The sequence below is a fragment of the Pecten maximus genome, chromosome 10 (assembly GCF_902652985.1).
Source record: "Pecten maximus chromosome 10, xPecMax1.1, whole genome shotgun sequence".
Lineage (NCBI taxonomy): Eukaryota > Metazoa > Mollusca > Bivalvia > Pectinida > Pectinidae > Pecten > Pecten maximus.
The window spans coordinates 1361818-1384521 of NC_047024.1; the positions used below are offsets into that span (position 1 = coordinate 1361818).

Here is a 22704-nt window from a genome sequence, read left to right on the forward strand (position 1 = left end):
TAGAGGTAATTGCTTCAAATCGCTACTAGTCATAAAGTTATGAATGGATTTATACCCAAATTGGTCAGAAACATTCTTATGTGAAGGGGAACAGATTTTGCATAAATGGTGACTCTGACCCCCGAGGGGCAAAAGGGGCAGGGCCCCATATAGGAAATAGAGGTAATTCCTTTAAATCACTACTAGTCATAAAGTTATAAATGCATGTTGTAAAATCAGAGAGTCTGGACTTCATTATTTCTTTAAAGCAGTTGGGATCCCCACGCTATAACCATAAATAGCATTGTTTGAGGTTAACAAACAAAAGGAATTGAACATGAACATTATTTTGACATTTGGTCAAATCCAACCAGGTGAGCGATACAGGCCCCATGGGCCTCTTGTTTTAGAGAATACACCCTTTTATGGGCGTTGGATGCAAACCAATTTTTAGGTCACCTGAGACGAAGTCTCAAGTGACCTATTCTAATCGCCTTTTGTCCGTCGTCGTCCGTCGTCCGTCGTGCGTCGTGCATCCGTAAACTTTTTACATTTTCGACTTCTTCTCCAAAACCACTTAACAAAATTCAATGAAATTTGGCAGAAAGTTTCTATGGCTGAAGGTCAACCAAAATTGTGAATTATATGGTCCCCAGCCCCCAGGGGCCTGAGTGGTGGTGCCAAAAAGGGTCAAATTGACTAAAACTTCAAAAATCTTCTTCTCTACTCTCAGATATGGTAGAATCAAATACTCTTCATAGATGGAAGGCTCTTCAGGTGCTTTACCAAAATTGTGAATTTCATGACCCTGGGGTCTCACGTTTGCCCCTGGGGAGGGGGTAAACTTTACTATAGTTTATATAGGGAAATCACATTTTTGACTATTATTTGTTGGATTTCTATTGGAATTCATTCTAACTTGTATCAAATTATCAGCATGGGATTACAGTTTGATGGTATGTACATGTTGGCCCTTGTTGACCCCCATGGGCTGGTGGGCGGGGCCAAAAAGGGTCAAATTGACTGAAATTTCAAAAATCTTCTTCTCTACTCTCAGGTATGGTAGAATCAAATACTCTTCATAGATGGAAGGGTCTTAAGGTGCTTTACCAAAATTGTGAATTTCATGACCTGGGGTCTCACGTTTGCCCCTGGGGAGGGGGTAAACTTTACTATAGTTTATATAGGGAAATCACATTTTTGACTATTATTTGTTGGATTTCTATTGGAATTCATTCTAACTTGGTTCAAATTATCAGCATGGGATTACAGTTTGATGTTATGTACATGTTGGCCCAAGTTGACTCCCAGGGGCTGGTGGGCGGGGCCAAAAAGGGTCAAATTGACTGAAATTTCAAAAATCTTCTTCTCTACTCTCAGATATGTTAGAATCAAATACTCTTCATAGATGGAAGGCTCTTCAGGTGCTTTACCAAAATTGTGAATTTCATGACCCTGGGGTCTCACGTTTGCCCCTGGGGAGGGGGTAAACTTTACTATAGTTTATATAGGGAAATCACATTTTTGACTATTATTTGTTGGATTTGTATTGGAATTCATTCTAACTTGTATCAAATTATCAGCATGGGATGACACTTTGATGGTATGTACATGTTGGCCCTAGTTGACCCCCAGGGGCTGGTGGGCGGGGCCAAAAAGGGTCAAATTGACTAAAATTTCAAAAATCTTCTTCCCTACTCTCAGATATGGTAGAATCAAATACTCTTCATAGATGGAAGGGTCTTAAGGTGCTTTACCAAAATTGTAAATTTCATGACCCTGGGGTCTCACGTTTGTCCTGGGGAGGGGGTAAACTTTACTACAGTTTATATAGGGAAATCACATTTTTGACTATTATTTGTTGGATTTGTATTGCAATTCATTCTAACTTGGTTCAAATTATCATCATGGGATTACAGTTTGATGTTATGTACATGTTGGCCCTAGTTGACCCCAGGGGCTGGTGGGCGGGGCCAAAAAGGGTCAAATTGACTGAAATTTCAAAAATCTTCTTATCTACTATATGTTAGAATCAAATACTCTTCATAGACTGACCCCATTAGGACTGATGGGTGGGGCCAAAAAGGGTCAATTTAGTTGGCCGAAATATTTAAATCTCAGGTGACCGTTAAGGCCCTTTGGGCCTCTTGTTATCCTATTAAACAGTACGTAATATGCTATTGATGAGAGGAAAAATCATCAATATGTAAGTGGTGGAACATTTTCAAATCTTGGGTTGAATTAGCCTATGGTTAAATTGCCGATTTTCCACTTTCTTTAGATAATTAACAAAAACACGAGAGTATTTGCTCGGTATGTTGAGAATATGTACACAGATATGAAAAAAAGTGAAAGAAACACTTTTTCATAAAAAAAATCCAAGATGGCTACTTCACAAGTCCCCGTGGTTGAAGACATTGGCTGACAAATAGACAGAACAACAAACAAAACTAGATCAAGATCAAAACACAGGATTTCCAACTAGAAAATGATTGCAAATATGTTCTCGTTCTGACGAACGCTTTTGTACGTTTTACCTATGATGTCTCTTCATTTTCTCTTCGCTTCCCTTCTTTAACCGATCAATTGACTTTCAACCCTCTCTGTGACCTTGAACTTCGAAGGTCAAGGTCAAATATGTGCATACCTTTTGTAGCCAGTCATTAATGCTTTATATGTGCCAATTATCAAGTCTGTTGGTGTCAGAGTATTGGAGGAAAAACATTTCAAGTGTAATTGTAGGATAATATTTAATTTTGGCAGTTAAATGTTTTCCTATGTATTTTTTCTGAGATAAAGTTGACGTTTTGACCTGGAAACGTTGCAAACATCTTCAAACAAACGTTTTCTTAAATATACAATAAAAATTAACCGTTTGAAAGAGAATTTGAAATTTTCGATTTTTGATCATTTGACCTCTGTGACCTTGAACGAAGGTCAATGTCATGGAAAAGCAATCAAGTTTGTAGGCATCCGTACATGCTATCACTGTGCCAAATATAATATGTGTGTATGTAAAGATTTTGGAGCAGAGGGTAATTAAGGGCATTTTGGGGAAAATTTGAATTTTGGCGGGAAAACAAACATTTTTCAAAGTGCCATTTCTACTTCATTTTTTATCGCACGACCATAAAACTTGCACCGTTCGTCTTCATTATTCATGCACTTTGCAATGCAGTCAAAAATTAACTCATTTTGAATTTTGAATTTTTGACCTTGATATGTCCTTGCGCTTAGACCTTGACCTTGACATATTTTCTGATAACATATCGTGGAGAAAAGTGAGCCCCGCCAATGAACTACAAGATGCATTGATTGTTTAAGGAAAAAAACGAACGAACAAAGAACCTGATTCAAAAGAATTTTAAATCTTTATATCGATACTGTTTATTTAGTCGTTAGATATCATAAAACTGTCATGAAAATATCCGCTCTGATGTTCAATATAAAATTTTGTATATAATAAGCTATATAATAGGGTTTCAGACAAGGTTGTTAGTCATTTCCCCTTTTCTTTCAATTTACAACCACATTCAGGCGGCGATATGAGAACGTTCCACCACATGGAATTAGCCGATTTTTGGTACACATATGAAACAAGTAAAGCTCTATCCGATTTTGTGATGGAAATTTGCATCCAAAACTATATAACGGGAGAAAATTGCAATTTTATGGCATTTTTCTTCATAATTGTGTCTCTGCAAGTGCATTTTCATCCGAGGAAATTTTTGTTTTATGTTTTATGAATAAACACGATGTTTTTGGAAATATTTATCAAAAGAAATTTATACTATGTTGCGAATTTCAATTTCGAGATAACCTTCTTTTATTTACGACCTTATGTCTTTGATGCTCAAAATGACAACTTTATAAAAATACATTTTCACTGACATTATGAAATCTGGGTGTCGGAAAGGTGTAAAATTATTCTTCGGAAAAGAAAAAAACTGCAGTTGAGCTAGATAAGAAATTATACGGGGGCAGGCTCCTATGGAGAATTAACATTACTGGAAACAGGCCCTTTGACATCATTCTTACTGTTGTGATGAATGCTGACAACGAAAATGGTTGACATTGATAGCAAGGCCCTCCAGTGGTGAAATATTAAGTTGAATATTGAAATTAGCAAAGCAAAATGTAGGTGTGACATACTTAAGCATCATTACCTACTTTTGGTGCACAATATGGTGGATACAGATGTCAAACGATGGCATAGTACCTTTGGCTTGATTACTATGATATATATAATGCAGGTACATGTATGAAGTAGAATTTCATGCCGTGATGTTATGATGCGAATATGAACTAAATCTGTGTTTGACCTTGACCATTAACCAGTGACATGGTCAGCCGACACTTAGTTTAATTCCGACTAACGTTGCTTCATAGTGTCATAAAATATTCAGCAGTAAAAATATAAACAAGGGCCCAGTGGGCCCGAATCGCTCGCCTGCAATGCAATGATCTCTTCATATATGGATCCTGCAGTTATTTGAAAGCATGCTACAGGGCCAATATAATGTCTCTCGGCACTTTGGCTATTCAGAAGTCATTTAAAGATTTAAGCATACTTGACCGACGTGACCTTGAATGTGAGTCAGGGTCATTCATTTGAACAAACTTGGTAGCCCTTCACCCCAGCATGCTACAGACCCCATATCAACTCCCTGGGACTCCTGGTTATTGAGAAGTCGTTTAAAGATTTTAGCCTTTTTGACTCCTGTGACCTTGAATGAAGGTCAAGGTCATTCATTTGAACAAACTTGGTAGACCTTCACCCGAGCATGCTACAGACCCAATATAAACTCCCTGGGACTCTTGGTTATTGTGAAGAAGTTATTTAAAGATTTCAGCCTTTTTGACCCGTTTCATTTGAACAAACTTGGTAGCCCGTCACCACCCCAGCATGCTACAGGCCCAATATTAGGTCTCTGGGCCTTTTGGTTATTGAGAAGAATTTGTTTAAAAGTTGACGCCGGGCGGACGACTGGACAACAGACGCCACGCCATGGCATAAGCTCACTTGCCCTTCGAGCAGGTGAGCTAAAAATTGACCTAATGACCTTAACCTCTGATCTGGTGAATTTGACATTTGGTCAGCAGATCCTTGTTCAATCAGGATGAACATTAATTGCTTCATAGTGTCATAACAAAATGTTCATTAGCAAAGATACAAAGTTTAAAATTGACCTAAATGTCTAATACCACAGACCGTTGGTTTGGTTTCTCTCTTCAGCATGACTAAACTATGGATATTAATGTAACAATTCTACCAGTTAACTACAACAACGGTACGCTAAGATAGACTGGTATACGTCATCTAATACACTACAGACCGTTGGTTTGGTTTCTCTCTTCAGCATGACTAAACTATGGATATTAATGTAACAATTCTACCAGTTAACTACAACAACGGTACGCTAAGATAGACTGGTATGTATACGTCGTCTAATACACCACAGACAGTTGGTGTGGCTTCTGATTTCGGCATGTATAAACTATGGTTATCAATGTAACAAGAAAGTCTGCTGACAGGGGTCTGGCTTAGAGATATGTACATTCTGTCACTAGAGAAGTCACTACTAGTGGAAGATGGACCATGTATGAAGTGATGATGATGTAGTGAAATAAATAACAGAATTCTTTTTAAATGTATTGCATAATTTAATTAGTAACAATTAAAACATTTCTATTAGATTCTGTGATAATTAACAGTTTACTATAATATTTTGTACATGTATATAGCATACTTGTGGAGAATTTCTCTACATAACAACTCAATACTTTGCCAATCAAGGAAAAAGTCGAACACTAAAGAATAGATTAAACTACTGTGTACTTTCAGATTACTGACAACAAACAATTTACATGGACACCTTGCATTAAATAAAATGCAGAGATTAACTCTTCCTAGAGATATATTTCAGTAAGCCGCCACAGGTGTCCGATTCTGTTAGTATTAACAGAGAAAAAAATATTAGACCCTGTTAATATAGTAGGAGTAGGGCTATTGATACTAAACAGAATCAGACACCTGTGATGCCACTTAGAAACTTTTTAATTCCTTTCAGATCCTACAGCAGCATGTAGAGGATAATTTAATGGTTTCTCGTTGATATACCTAATATTATCTATATGTATGACAGAACATCCAGAACGCTTCCATGGCACTTTCAGGCTTTACTCCTGTAAGGTAGACACTAGATATTTATTACTAGTAATGGTATACAGCTACTGATATACAGATAAAGTATTGTCAACAGAAAACATTAAATTTTATATCTTTAACAGAAAACATTAGGTTTTGTATCTTTAACAGAAAACATTAGATTTTGTATCTTTAACAGAAAACATCAGATTTTGTATCTTTAACAGAAATAAAACATTAGATTTTTTTATTATTAACATTTTCATCGTACAAGCTAAAATGAGGAAATATAGTTATCTTTGACGTAACTTGCTATTCATTTGGAAAAACAAATACAATTTGAATTTTAATATACAATTTAGATCAAAATCAAGGTGTATTGTGTGTACAAAATGTGTACCCAAGCATTTGTCATCTACAACTCAAGTTAACAGTACCAAAACATAAGTCACCAACAGAAAAATTTGCATATTTCAATAGCATTCTGATTTGGCCATTTAATACTGAAAATAATATCACAACATAATATCTTATATTATCACGTATTCTAATACTATCACTAAATGTGGTTACAGTATTAATTTATAAAAAATATTTATATTTCACTAATAACTATGAATTAAATAACTGATTTTTCTACCTTTACAAAAGCTTATACAACCTCGGATTGACACAGTCAATCAAAACATGTTCTCTCAGGAAATGTTATATTACTACAGTAACAAACGAACATCATTGTTGGTATAATCAAAATCTCAATACTTGCCGACTTGTTAGAAAATTTTAATGGTAGAAGAAAACGTGATTCAATCCACGGGATGTAGACCACTAGAGGTATGTCGATAGATGTATACAGAAAGCATTATCAGACGGTACACAACAACTTGTATCACAGATTGTTTTAAAATCAGCATTCTGTTGTTTATATATAATATGTACATTTCCTTAATATGTATAACATGTGTATATATATAAATAACACCAAAGTTAACCAGCACAACAACCCAATTAAAGTTTACCTGGTAAGTATATATTTAAAAAATTATCCTCATTAATACAAGAGGCACAAAAGACCTGTATCACCCACCTGATGTTGTTGGATGATTCTTTGATTTTCTTTTATCAAAAAGAACTTCATTCTAGGCCTGAGATAGTCAGTAGTACTTCATATTTCAACAAATCTGACCTCTGTGACCCTGAATATTAATTAAGGTAATTTCTTTTGCAAACTTTGCGAGGCTCCATCCAAAGAACCTTCATTATGTAGTTACCCGCCAAATATCGGGCCAGTAGAGCTAAAAACCTATATCAACGTCAATGTATGGCAGGCATTACAAAGTCATGGGCTTATCTCTGGTAAATTGGTGCAATGCATAGTACTATATAACATGTAAATCTTATCAATTAAGTATATATCGATGTATACAAAGCAAGTATATCTGTACAATACATGCAACTGTTGCAGGTTATTTTCTAGGAAGACAAGCTCTTAAGTGAGCTTTGTTATTTTCTAGGAAGACAAGCTCTTAAGTGAGCTTTGTTCAATAAAGTTAAGTTCAATATTACTTTGACATTTATATATATTGCTAATAAAGGAAGACTATACCTAACTCTATACCAACTCTCTACATTAGCTAATCCCTCAGTCTACCCACCCTCTACGCTAACTCTCCATTAGCTAGTCCCTCAGTCTACCCGCCCTCTACGCTAACTCTCCATTAGCTAGTCCCTCAGTCTACCCGCCCTCTACGCTAACTCTCCATTAGCTAGTCCCTCAGTCTACCCGCCCTCTACGCTAACTCAACATCATCTAATCTATCAGTCTACCAAATGAATCCTCTACGCCAACTCGTATCTGCTTCAGTCAATTTCAGTTTATTTAACATTCTTTTAGCAAATAATGGTATTTCTTTTGACCAACAGATATCATAGATTAAGATAACTATTTATCTTTATAGTGAATTCATAATTTTGGCAGAGAAAAAAACACATGCCTAGAATTTTTTTGTATATACCAGTGTAGCTATGAAGAAGCTAATATGTAGAAATTCAGTTGAGCTAATATAGTTATTTAATAGAGATTGATCTACAGTCGAGGGTGATGTTACAAAATACATGTAATAAAAATTTGTTCTTGTTAATAACTGTATCAAAAATGCATCAGAACGATATTCTTCAATTCCACTGAATTAGTGGCACAAGAAAGGCAATGTCACCCTATTGTGGCATCAGTTTACACCAAATGTTACAAAAAGGTGCCTGGATGGAGGGTAAGATTTCCTGTTTCATGTATGATAAATCTCCTGGTATGTATCTCAGTTGTCTTAATCAATAGGTCAAGATGGTGTTCTTCATTATCATCTTTGTGGAGAATATTGATAACCAATAATTCATCAATAATAATGATACAATAAAACATGAACGTTGAGCCAGTAGACAGCTTCTAAAACTGAAGAACAAATCATTAACAACTTCTCTTCAACAAAGAAAAAAAGTTTTGTATGAGGCACCAATAGTCAACAGTTACACAATCATTTATAATATCAAATGTATGAAAACATAGGTCTATAAGGCACTTTAACTGATTTACAAGTTATGTCCACACAACTAACTAGTCTTTTAAATGATTTACTGTTATGAATTGCACCCAAGTCCTGGTGTTTTCACTGATTTTTTGTGTTTGCTTATTTGATATACAATCAACTGTGTATGTTTATCCATAAAACAGCTCCTACACCTCAGCTTACACCATAATCTTACCCAGGACCTTTTCAGATGACACCACAACACTTCTCAGTTAATATCAGTCAGCTTGGATTTTCTTCAATAAGTCTTCTGAAAATTTTATCCTCCACACCCTCCACATCCCCCTCCTCCACATCCCCCTCCTCCGCATCCCCCCGCTCCACCTCCATCGCCACCACCACCACCACCATCACCACCCCAACCCCCGTCGCCACCACCCCAACCTCCGTTGTCACCACCTCCGCCATCGCCTCCCCATCCTGACCCCCCACCATCACCTCCTCCCCCATCACCTCCTCCCCCATCACCTCCCCATCCTGACCCCCCGCCATCACCTCCTCCTCCCCATCCTGACCCCCCATCATCACCTCCTCCCCCACAGCCTCCACATCCGCCACAACCCCCAGTTTCCTCTCCCTCAACATCGCCCTCCAAGTCCACATCAAAATCCCATTCATTTTCCTCTGTTTCTTGATCACTTTCACTGTTCTCTACCTTAAGTTCAAGGTCAAGGTGTCCTCTAACTTCCCCATCCCCTAGCTCTGTGTTTAGAAAACCCTCCTCGTCACTGCCATCACTCATGTCCTGGGTACCATGCAAGAAAAACTGTCTGGACTTGTCAGGCCCAAACTTGTGTCTGATGAAGTGATTACAAGGTGTCAGCATCATCAGCCCCATTCCTACGAGCATCATGTGATCCTCAGACGGTAATTGTTGGATACGAACTTTTCCTCGTTTTTTGGCTGGTGTCTGTAGTGATTGTCCAGGTTGCCAGTTCTTTGGTCGAGGCTGACAAAGAACATGGAGGAGTGACACACTGAAAATCAGTCCTAACTTCTCCGCCATCTCTGTGAAGTTTTTCGTGTAGGTAATTGTCCCATCAATTAGTTCCATCGTCACCCCATCCAACTTGACAGTGTACTGGTCTGAGTGGGGATTCAGATCAACCTCTGCTGTTGTCCAAGTGTTTCTGGCTGTGAGGAAGACTTTCACTCCTAGATGACCCTGACTTCCAGGTATCCCACGCTTACCTACATTAGAAACGTGATAAAAAGTATATAGTTGTTCTATTACACAAAGTCAAAAGATCTTGTTTCAGTGAGATGGTACTTAATGTTGTTATAAATACGACCTTAGGAGAGATTAAATCTCAAACAAATTACAGTTGTATAGATTTACATACAAAGTTGGAAAGTTCATATAAATTACAACCAGAAACTTTTAGGATTAATGGAATCATTCAAACCCTTCAGAGTGAAACTGAGGGCGGTTCTTGTGTATTTGGCATCTTAAGAATCTTATCCCGAGGATTGTGACCCACTGCATGTCTCACTCTGACAGGGTGAATGATAGTGTTTCTCTTACCCTGTCTACCTTCATATGTCTCAGGTGACCTTATAAATTCTACCACATCATGAACAGTTACCACATCAGATATATAATAACGATTTCATTGGTTAATAAAACTTCTCCCACATCAGATATAATAACGATTTCATTGGTTAATAAAACTTCTCCCACATCAGAGATATAATAACGATTTCATTGGTTAATAAAACTTCTCCCACATCAGATATAATAACGATTTCATTGGTTAATAAAACTTCTCCCACATCAGATATAATAACGATTTCATTGGTTAATAAAACTTCTCCCACATCAGATATATAATAACGATTTCATTGGTTAACAAGAGGCCCATGGGTCTTAACGGTCACCTGAGATTTGAAATATTTCAGTTAATTTAATTGACCATTTTTGGCCCCGCCCATAAGCCCCTAGGGGTCAGTCAGGGCCAACATGTGCATATTATCAAACTTTCATCCCATGCTGAAAATGTTAACCAAGTTAGAATGAATTCCAATAGAAATCAAACAAATCAGTCAAAAATGTGATTTCCCTATATAAACTATAGTAAAATTGGCCCCTCCCCAGGTGTAAATGTGTGACCCCAGGGTCATAAAATTCACAATTTTAGTAAAGCACCTTAAGATCCCTCCATCTATTAACAGTATTTGATTCTATCTTATTTCAGTCTGAAAAGAAGATTTTTGAAATTTCAGTCTATTTGACCCTTTTTAGCCCCACCCATCAGCCCCTGGGGGTCAGTCAGGGCCAACATGTGCATACCCTCAAACTGTCATCCCAAGCTGATAATGTTAACCAAAATAGAATGAATTCCAATAGAAATCAAACATATTATAGTGAAAAATGTGATTTCCCTATATAAACTATAGTAAAGTTTACCCCCTCCCGAGGGGCAAACTTGAGACCCCAGGGTCATGAAATTTAAAATTTTAGTAAAGCACTTTAAGATGCTTCTAACTACAAAGAGTATTTGATTCCAACTTATTTCCGTCTTGAGAAGAAGATTTTTCAAATTTCAGTCAATTTGGCCCTTTTAGCCCCGCCCACTAGCCCCTGGGGGTCAGTCAGGGCAAACATGTGTATACCATCAAACTGCCTTCACAAGGTGATAATGTTAACCAAGTTTGAATGAATTCCAATAGAATTCAAACAAATTATAACAAGAGGCCCATGGGGCCTGTATCGCTCACCTGGTTGAATTGGACCAAATGTCAAAATAATGTTCATATTGAATTTGTTTTATTTGTAAATCTCTAACAATGCTATATATGGTTATAGTGTGGGAATCCGAACTGCTTAAAAGATTAATGAAGTCCAGACTCTCTAAAGGTCTGAAAGACCTCAAGAATTGTTTTTAGAACATGCATGCATTCATCACTTTATAACTAGTAGCACTTTAAAGGAATTACATCTATTTCCCCTATTGGGCCCCACCCTTTTGGCCCCTCGGGGGGTCAGAGTCACCATTTATGCAAAATGTGTTCCCCTTTCCCCCAAGGATGTTTCTGACCAAATTGGGTTCAAATCCATTCATAACTTTATGACTAGTAGCGATTTAAAGGAATTACCTCTATTTCCCCTATTGGGCCCCGCCCCTTTGGTCCCTTTGAGGTCAGAGCCACCATTTATGCAAAATCTGTTCCCCTTCCCCCAAGGATGTTTCTGACCAAATTGGGTTCAAATCCATTCATAACTTTATGACAAGTAGCGATTTAAAGGAATTACCTCTATTTCCCCTATTGGGCCCCGCCCTTTTGGCCCCTTTGGGGTCAGAGTCACCATTTATGCAAAATCTGTTCCCCTTCCCCCAAGGATGTCTCTGACCAAATTGGGTTAAAATCCATTCATAACTTAATGACTAGTAGAGATTTAAAGGAATTACATCTATTTCCCCTTTTGGGCCCCGCCCCTTTGGCCCTTCGGGGGTCAGAGTCACCATTTATGCAAAATCTGTTCCCCTTCTGCCAAGGATGTTTCTGACCAAATTGGGTTCAAATCCATTCATAACTTTATGACTAGTAGCGATTTAAAGGAATTACCTCTATTTCCCCTATTGGGCCCCGCCCCTTTGGCCCCTTTGGGGTCAGAGCCACCATTTATGCAAAATCTGTTCCCCTTCCCCCAAGGATGTTTCTGACCAAATTGGATTAAAATCCATTCATAACTTTATAACTAGTAGCGATTTAAATGAATTAACTCTATTTCCCCTATTGGGCCCCGCCCCTTTGGCCCCTTTAGGGTTAGAGTCACCATTTATGCAAAATCTGTTTCCATTCCCCCAAGGATGTCTCTGACCAAATTGGGTTCAAGTCCATTCATAACTTTATGACAAGTAGCGATTTAAAGGAATTACATCTATTTCCCCTATTGGGCCCCGCCCCTTTGGCCCCTCGGGGGTCAGAGTCACCATTTATGCAAAATCTGTTCCCCTTCTGCCAAGGATGTTTCTGACCAAATTGGGTTCAAATCCATTCATAACTTTATGACTAGTAGCGATTTAAAGGAATTACCTCTATTTCCCCTATTGGGCCACGCCCCTTTGGCCCCTTTGGGGTCAGAGCCACCATTTATGCAAAATCTGTTCCCCTTCCCCCAAGGATGTTTCTGACCAAATTGGATTAAAATCCATTCATAACTTTATAACTAGTAGCGATTTAAATGAATTAACTCTATTTCCCCTATTGGGCCCCGCCCCTTTGGCCCCTTTAGGGTTAGAGTCACCATTTATGCAAAATCTGTTTCCATTCCCCCAAGGATGTCTCTGACCAAATTGGGTTCAAGTCCATTCATAACTTTATGACAAGTAGCGATTTAAAGGAATTACATCTATTTCCCCTATTGGGCCCCGCCCCTTTGGCCCCTCGGGGGTCAGAGTCACCATTTATGCAAAATCTGTTTCCCTTCCCAAAAGGATGTTTCTGACCAAGTTGGGTTCAAATCCATTCATAACTTTATGACTAGTAGCGATTTAAAGGAATTACCTCTATTTCCCCTATTGGGGCCCCGTCCCTTTGGCTCCTCGGGGGTCAGAGCCACCATTTATGCAAAATCTGTTCCCCTTCCCCCAAGGATGTCTCTGACCAAGTTGGGTTCAAATCCATTCATAACTTTATGACTAGTAACGATTTAAAAGAATTACCTCTATTTCCCCTATTGGGCCCCGCCCCTTTGGCCCCTCGGAGGTCAGAGTCACCATTTATGCAAAATCTGTTCCCCTTTTGCCAAGGATGTTTCTGGCCAAATTTGGTAAAAATCCAATAAGAACTTCTTGACTAGTAGCGATTTGAAGTAAATGTTGACGGACGACGGACGGACGGACGACGGACGGACGGACGGACGGACGGACGACGGACGGACGACGGACGCTGCGCCATGACATAAGCTCACCGGACCTTTGGTCCAGGTGAGCTAATAAAAAATGTGATTTCCCTATATAAACTTTAGTAAAGTTTCCCCCCTCCCCAGGGGCAAACTTGAGACCCCAGGGTCATGAAATTCACACTTTTAGTAAAGCACCTTAAGACCCTTCCAACTATAAAGAGTATTTGATTCCACCTTATTTTGGTCTTGAGAAGAAGATTTTTGAAATTTCAGTCAATTTGGCCCTTTTTAGCCCTGCCCATTAGCCCCTGGGGGTCAGTCAGGGCCAACATGTGCATGCCATCAAACTGTCATCCCATGCTGACAATGTTTACCAAATTAGAATGAATTCCAATACAAATCAAACAAATAAAAGTCAAAAATGTGATTTCCTGGGTCATGAAATTTACAATTTTGGTAAAGCACCTTAAGACCCTTCCATCTATGAAGAGTGTTTGATTCCACCATATCTGAGAGTAGAGAAGAAGATTTTTGAAGTTTTAGTCAATTTGACCCTTTTTAGCCCCGCCCCTCAGGCCCCTGGGGGGTGGGGACCATATAATTTACAATTTTGGTTGACCTTTCGCCATAGAAGCTTCCTGCCAAATTTCATGGAATTTGGTTTAGGGGTTTTGGAGAAGAAGTCGAAAATGTGAATTGTTTACGGACGGACGACGCACGACGGACGACGCACGACGCACGACGACGGACAAAAGGGGATTAGAATAGGTCACTTGAGACTTTGTCTCAGGTGACCTAAAAAGTTGACGCCGGACGGACGGACGGACGACGGACGCCGCACCACGGCATAAGCTCACTTGCCCTTCGGGCAGGTGAGCTAATAACGATTTCATTGGTCTATAAAACTTCTCCCACATCGGAGATGTACATGTAATGACACAAGTGTAGAATTGGTTTTATTAGAGCTTTCAAATTATTTTGTGAGAACAACTTTATATTTATATTCCTGGTTCCATATCAACCAGGAAAACAACGAAGGTACAGAACGTTTTATGTTATACAGTAATGACATACATGTTACATTGTATAGTAGCTTTATACTGTTAATAAGACAGTAGCATTGGACTAAGTGAATGCCTTACCTCGAGTCCCTGGGACGCCCCGCTTCCGACCAGTCCAACTTGCTACTACAATTGCCCAGTCTCCCTTGTTATTTTTGATGAGTATGGCCCGTTCACCCTTACTGGGACTAAGGACTGGACACACATCCTTATCCACCTGTAAAATAGTGTTTCATAGTTACAGTAAGTATTACTTATTTATGTAAATATCAACTATAAAACTTCAAATCCCAGGATATTGGGAGTTAAAATACAATGATAAAGGAGTACAACAAGAGGCCCATAGGCTTCAACAGTCATCTGACTCTAAATACCTTTATACTATTTTAGTATAATACTCTGTAGCAAGTATAGTGGCACTGTTGGCCATGGTGGCCATCTTGGATTTCGGACCAACCCGAAAAATAACAGCACTTGATCAGGACAATCTCAGGATTATTTCAGGTAAGTTAGAGCTGAGAAGTTTGAAATAGTGTTGTTCAGGAAAACCATGATTGTGCAACCATATTACAAAATGGCCGCCGTGTTTACCATGTCAAAGTTTTTACGAGGCTGAAAAATAAAAACACTTTGTTGGCTCGCTTTCTTAACATCCATATCAAATTTCAGCTGAATGGCACCTATGGAACTGGAGAAGAATATTAAATGTTTTTTTCAAGATGGCTGCCATGGCGGCCATCTTGGCTTTCTGACCGACCCAAAAAATAACTATCAACACTTGGTCAGGACCATCTAAAGATAATTTCAGGCAAGTTACAGTTTAATCCCACTGTTTGAATTTGAGAAGAAATTTGAAATGTGAAAAGTTTATGCACAACAGACAATGGACAATGGTGAAGCCTAAAAATGGAAAATTATCTAAAGAACACACTGCCTTTTGTACTATAGGTTTAACTGTATTAGATCTTCAGGTGCATAATATAAAACAAATCTGAAATCGTAAATATTAAAATTGCCAAAAGAAACTGTATAGTTAGTTAACTGCATTGTGATGTTAAATGCAATTCATTTCAATTCTCTGACTTACAAATCTTTCCCACCTCCAAAGCCTCAAAACAGCATGACTGTCTTAATTTTAGCTATAAATCTGTCATCAGATAGCAGTTCACATAGTTACAAACTATTAAATGTACTTGTACAACATGATTGAACATTAGGAAACAGGGCTTGATTTTCAAAGGATTATACCTTAAAATGTCTATTTACTATTGGAAGATTTCTGAATCAGCATCTATTTTTTCCTTCCTGGATAATTATTCAAAGCGTAGGCAAAGGCCTCACCTGTTGTTTGTAATATCTGTACAGTAAAGTATTCTGAAATATAAATGATAATTGTACCTGGGAGGGTCGGTAGATAATTATTACTGTACCTGGGAGGGTAGAGGAAGCTGGTCAGTAGATAATTATTACCGTACCTGGGAGGGTAGAGGAAGCTGGTCGGTAGATAATTATTACTGTACCTGGGAGGTAGAGGAAGCTGGTCGGTAGATAATTATTACCGTACCTGGGAGGGTAGAGGAAGCTGGTCGGTAGATAATTATTACTGTACCTGGGATGTAGAGGAAGCTGGTCGGTAGATAATTATTACTGTACCTGGGAGGGTAGAGGAAGCTGGTCGGTAGATAATTATAACTGTACCTCGCAGGTAGAGGAAGCTGGTCGGTAGATAATTATTACCGTACCTGCAGGGTAGAGGAAGCTGGTCGGTAGATAATTATTACTGTACCTGGGAGGGTAGAGGAAGCTGATCGGTAGATAATTATTACCGTACCCGGGAGGGTAGAGGAAGCTGATCGGTAGATAATTATTACTGTACCTGGGAGGGTAGAGGAAGCTGATCGGTAGATGATTATTACTTTACCTGGGAGGGTAGAGGAAGCTGGTCGGTAGATAATTATTACTTTACCTGGGAGGGTAGAGGAAGCTGATCGGTAGATGATTATACTGTACCTGGGAGGGTAGAGGAAGCTGGTCGGTAGATAATTATTACCGTACCTGGGAGGGTAGAGGAAACTGGTTGGTAGATGATTATTACTGTACCTGGGAGGGTAGAGGAAGCTGGTCGGTAGATAATTATTACTGTACCAGGGAGGTAGAGGAAGCTGATCGGTAGATAATTATTACCGTACCTGGGAGGGTAGAGGAAGCTGGTCGGTAGATGATTATTACTGTACCTGGGAGGGTAGAGGAAGCTGGTCGGTAGATAATTATTACTGTACCTGGGATGTAGAGGAAGCTGGTCGGTAGATGATTATTACCGTACCTGGGAGGGTAGAGGAAGCTGGTCGGTAGATAATTATTACTGTACCTGGGAGGGTAGAGGAAGCTGGTCGGTAGATAATTATTACTTTACCTGGGAGGGTAGAGGAAGCTGGTCGGTAGATAATTATTACCGTACCTGGGAGGGTAGAGGAAGCTGGTCGGTAGATAATTATTACCGTACCTGGGAGGGTAGAGGAAGCTGGTCGGTAGATAATTATTACTGTACCTGGGAGGGTAGAGGAAGCTGGTCGGTAGATGATTATTACTGTACCTGGGAGGGTAGAGGAAGCTGGTCGGTAGATAATTATTACCGTACCCAGGAGGGTAGAGGAAGCTGATCGGTAGATAATTATTACTTTACCTGGGAGGGTAGAGAAAGCTGGTCGGTAGATAATTATTACTTTACCTGGGAGGGTAAAAGAAGCTGATCGGTAGATAATTATTACTTTACCTGGGAGGGTAGAGGAAGCTGGTCGGTAGATAATTATTACCGTACCTGGGAGGGTAAAAGAAGCTGATCGGTAGATGATTATTACTGTACCTGGGAGGGTAGAGGAAGCTGGTCGGTAGATGATTATTACTGTACCTGGGAGGGTAGAGGAAGCTGGTCGGTAGATAATTATTACTTTACCTGGGAGGGTAGAGGAAGCTGGTCGGTAGATAATTATTACTGTACCTGGGAGGGTAGAGGAAGCTGGTCGATAGATAATTATTACTGTACCTGGGAGGGTAGAGGAAGCTGGTCGGTAGATAATTATTACTGTACCTGGGATGTAGAGGAAGCTGATCGGTAGATAATTATAACTGTACCTGGGAGGGTAGAGGAAGCTGGTCGGTAGATAATTATTACTGTACCTGGGAGGGTAGAGGAAGCTGGTCGGTGCCGATGAGATGACAGACAACAGCCAGTTTGTCCTGATAGTAGATCTGGACAGCAGAGGTGAGCAGAGCTATACTGTGTATGACACGACAGGTAAACATTACCTGCCCACGCATGTTCCTCACCCTGAAAATAACAGGTAAAGTACATCATATAGCTACATCTTCATTGGTAATCAGTCACATGGAGGTCTCAATCAGTGTGATCAGACTGAAATCAGCTGTTACATAATGGCCATAACTATCTACCATGACAACTGAAACGCTTTAAATCAGATTGTGATTGATGAATAATTGTCATACTAACTAAACAGATTAATTAATATTGTCTATATTTATTTCAAATCAATGCCATTATTATTGCTATCATGACTTGTCATATTAACTTTCTATTAACATATAAATTATAATATTATCTGTGTGACTTCATTTCAAGTTACCGTTGATATCATTATTTATGTACCATGCTATGGTCAAATGCAGTCATTTTCTCTGTGCAATTTTCTATGTTTCATTTTCATTTTTTTTTTTTTTTAAATGTGATAGCTCCATGATCTTTATATTCAGTGAACATTTTGTTAAAAAATCATAAACCTTTCAAGTAATATAGACCTCAACTATGTCAATATCTTTTTCTTGGGTCCATAAAACCACATAGTCACGTTAACTTAGGTATACCTTCCATCATTGATGAAAACGGGAATGTCAGTCTTTCATTATCTACATCACCGAGTCACGACCTACCTGTGGGATACACATAACCGAGTCTCAACTCACCTGTGTGATGCTACATAGAGACCAGGTTTTACAAATCAACGAGTCACGACCTACCTGTGTGACACTACATACAGAACAAGTTTTACACATCACCAAGTTACGACCTACCTGTGGGATACACATAACCGAGTCTCAACTCACCTGTGTGATGCTACAGAACATGTGTTTTGTTGTCCAGCGGGGAGGCGTGGCAAAGGAATGGGACCCCACAGTTGCTCCGATACTTCTGGCATGACAGCATCCTCAAACGTCCCAATTTGTACACCAAGACGACACTGTGATATCTTAATAATCTCCACATTCTGTTGTAATTTGATAATGGAGCCGTCTGACATTTCACACACAGTCCCAACACTTGTGACTTTGTCATCGTTTGCCAAACATTTTTTCAGTATGGAATCGACCTCAAATGTTCCTATTACTCGAGGAGGTTTTCCAGTGAATTTTTTCACAAATCCTGTTTTTCTGCTTAGCCTTAGATGAACGGATTTACTAAAGTTTGTGTCAATTTCATAATTTTTGTTGGCCGTAGATAAATTTGTTTCATTCCAAAGTCTATGATGATGATCATGTGGCTTTTTTAACTTCAATAATTCTAAGTCTATTCCACCTTCCAGTATACTCATGAATTTAAGACTGGCAATTTTCTTTGGATGCATGGTTTCATTATCTATGTCAATGCTTTGAATATTGAAACTGGCAATTTTTGAACATTCAGCATAAATTTGAGTTACAGGAACTTCACAAAGTCTGCCCGCAGGTGAATCCCCTCTGTACATGGCTCCGAAGTAAGAAAAATCTTCCCCAAACATCTGTTGCCAACATTTCTGTGTCTCGCTACTGGCTGTGCATAGTTTGGATCCTAAACTTCGGTCATTGACAGAATCGTCATGATTGAAATGTGTTCCAAGAATTCTCACCGTATCTTCTTTATATGTAATAGGATGTAGTTGATGAGTATGCCAGATTAAGTCTATGTCATAACAAGGTACGATAAAAAGCTCTGGATTCATTTTCTTTAAAGACAGAAACTTTTCGTAGCGTTTCAAACCTGCTGACATGAACTTTTTATCCAGATAATGAGGAAGAGAGACCTGATAATAAAAAGCTTGCTGCCTTTTAACAGCTTTTTCTATGTCATAAGTAAAAGAGGAAGTAAAATCTGTGTTTGAGCAGCTCTCTTCATCCAGACAGACAGCAAATGGCTCCCCAGGGTACATTTCCTCCCAGTAGGACCTGGCCAGGTCCATATTATACTGGTTGTCTCTATTGTTGAGGAAGATCTTGAAGTCGACCACACATCCCACAGCCTTCTCACAGTCCCTTGTGTAGGCTACAGGTGCCAACATGTGGCAGTGCCACACCCAAGCAATATCCAGCGGTGCCACCAGGGTGTTTTTATTGTGCTTGGCTGCCAGGGGGAGCCACAAGGACTCATACCTGTAGATAAAAACAAAGTATCGTTAATACAATTCAGCAATAAGCCTCTTTTTGGTAATCAATATCTCTAAATGGGTCTTCTGTAAAATGCTATTTCTTTTTCTTCAATAAGCTATCCCCCCATTCTTTCCCTCACATTGTGCTTTGTGTAAAATGTTTTTTCGTGAGCGGTCTATAATGATATAAGGCCTTTTTACCGCATAAAATTTCTGGGTATCCAAAGACACGTTGGTTTATAAAAATGCACAAACAATTATAATGTGGCATTAAAATAGCTATGAATAAAGAGACATCGCTGTTTATACCGAGAACATTAGCTGGTGTAAACGATTCTGTGATGATCATCGACTTTTAGATTTATACCAAGAACATTAGCTGGTGTAAACGATTCTGTGATGATCATCAACTTTTAGATTTATACAGAGAACCTGAGCTGGTGTAACTGAAACAGATGTGTAAATAAAAACATGAAATAATTATTGGACTTTGTTAAAGTTTAACTTTCACAATTGATTTCAAACTGTCATTTGAAACACTGGTAATATTTCCCCAGTTTCAGGACAGGGTCACGTTCCCAAAATACCTGTCAAATTCTTACCTGTAAATAGCCCTCCTCACAATAGGTCCACTGTAGAGTGATGGCTGTTGGTCGACTTTCTCCAGAAACTTCACCTCCCTTATGGCTGCCTCTATCAGGTCTAGGCCATCTGCAATATGTAAGTTGTTGTCTTGTGCCATCCTCTGTTTAGATGCAGGCGACCAAATTTACTGTCAAACCCTGACACCCATCGTGGTCATCTGTACGGTCCTGTTGATTTCTGTTATGGAGAGATAAAATGAAAAACTTTTTATGAAAAGTTTAAACAAGAAATTAGCAATAATTGTCAGAATTAAATGCCTGAGATTTGTGGGTAGTTGTAATCATAATATAATGCAATAAATTTATATATGTATATGAGTTGTACAGATTTATAATAAAATAACTTTATAATTGATATTATATAGATAACGGGAAATGGTCATAGGCCTAATTTATTTGTCATACCTACACTAAGATTAACGTGGTCGATAGTTGTGTTTTGTACATGCGAGTGTGTGCCCAAGTGGTGTAGGCTATATATAGTGTAGCCATTTAAACTGTTCACGTGTGCTGCAAATGTGCATTGTCATGCTATATTGAATGGTAATATATTTGGCCAAAAACCTTCCTTGTTTGTTTGTGTCATGCTGCAATTGTAAAAAAAAAATATAAAAAAAACAAACAAACAAAAACAAATTGTTGCCATAGTTAATTTGTATGGTTGAAGTTGTAAATCGGCCACATTATTATCAGACGTGGGTAAGATTCAAAGATATAGACTTAGTAGGCCAATAAGGAAATGTAAAATTACTTCTCTCTCACTAGGGACAGAGACCTATATACTAGTATATAGGTCTCTGCTAGGGAGGATAAAATTAATCGGTTACATTTCTCCTCAGACACCGTTTATATTACCAAACAAAGTTACAATCTGGTGCTGACCTCATCAAAGTTTATTCCAGTATCCTAGGCCTACATGATAAGTATCAATACAATCAAAAATCAAATTAAGCTTCTCTGCTTCTCTGACATTTACCTGACATTTGGAATAGCTTGTTTCTACATCCTAGTTGACAGGACAGAAAAATGACCCATAATATTACGCCATCAACTTACATTTCGTGACTTTACTGTAGTACACAGTAGAATTTCAAGTTTTAAAATAAAATTTCGATGTCCAGATCACTGTAGATTAACACTTAAAACATATTATAACATCAGATTTCTACTTTTGTGAATATGAACCGGATGGGTCTTACCTATCCGAAGGCGATGCATACATGGGCCCACTTGGTACGATAACGGAATTATTTACCGGAACGTTACTGTATAGTTTGTGTACGATGAAAGCCGGAAAACATTTGTCTGGGTCGTTTTTCGAAAAAATGAAATCCACGTATAACATCATAGTCGTACCTCTTGGTGGTTTTCTTTACTCGCATCGATGGATAAACTTGCTATCAATATAGTTTGCTATATAACAACCAGTAACATCTCAATACGCCGATGGACGAACCAAGTAGCACCAGTATATTCGGCTAAAGGTAGCATATAAATAGGTTGCGCACCACTAAAATTCTGCGAGTGTCCCGGATGTTTCGCATTGATATCTCGTTTTTGTAGTGTTTTCCTATTTTTATTACCCCATACAGTGGGCTGGGGGCATATGGTGTCCCTGTCCGTTCCGTCTTGTCACGTCCCGTCCCATTCCGATTCAATGTAAATCTACACTTAATTAGCAACTTCATTCTTTGACAGATTTTCGTAAAGTTTATACAGATATTAAGTTTGAGCAGAGACTTATATACTAAATTAATATAAGTCTCTGGTTTGAGTATACTTCGGATATCGTTGCGTTTCACGCCATTCTATCATAAAGGTAAAACAATTGTTTGACCTTAAGGTTAAAAAAAACTTTTGACCTTAAGGTCGGTTGCTATATATATATTCTCATTCTCACAGCTTCTAATTGTACTGACTCAAGTATATTTTTTTTCAAATACGAAGAGCAATTGTCCCTTACAATACGAGCAGATATATAAATGGTTGTTAGTGTTTTTCTATCAAGATTATTTTTCACGAAT

At 38.6% G+C, this 22704-nt stretch overlaps 1 protein-coding gene across 1 annotated transcript; it reads right to left on the reverse strand.

Moving 5' to 3' along the window:
• Nucleotides 1-8971: 8971 nt before the first annotated feature.
• Nucleotides 8972-21962, reverse strand: LOC117335877. The gene is made up of 6 exons (XM_033896133.1): nt 21880-21962; nt 20639-20858; nt 18742-20040; nt 17800-17950; nt 14704-14839; nt 8972-9903 (listed from the first exon to the last, which is right to left on the reverse strand). The coding sequence occupies exons 2-6, from the start codon at nt 20776-20778 to the stop codon at nt 8972-8974; spliced, it is 2658 nt and encodes an 885-aa protein (XP_033752024.1). The 5' UTR covers nt 20779-20858; nt 21880-21962.
• Nucleotides 21963-22704: the final 742 nt, after the last annotated feature.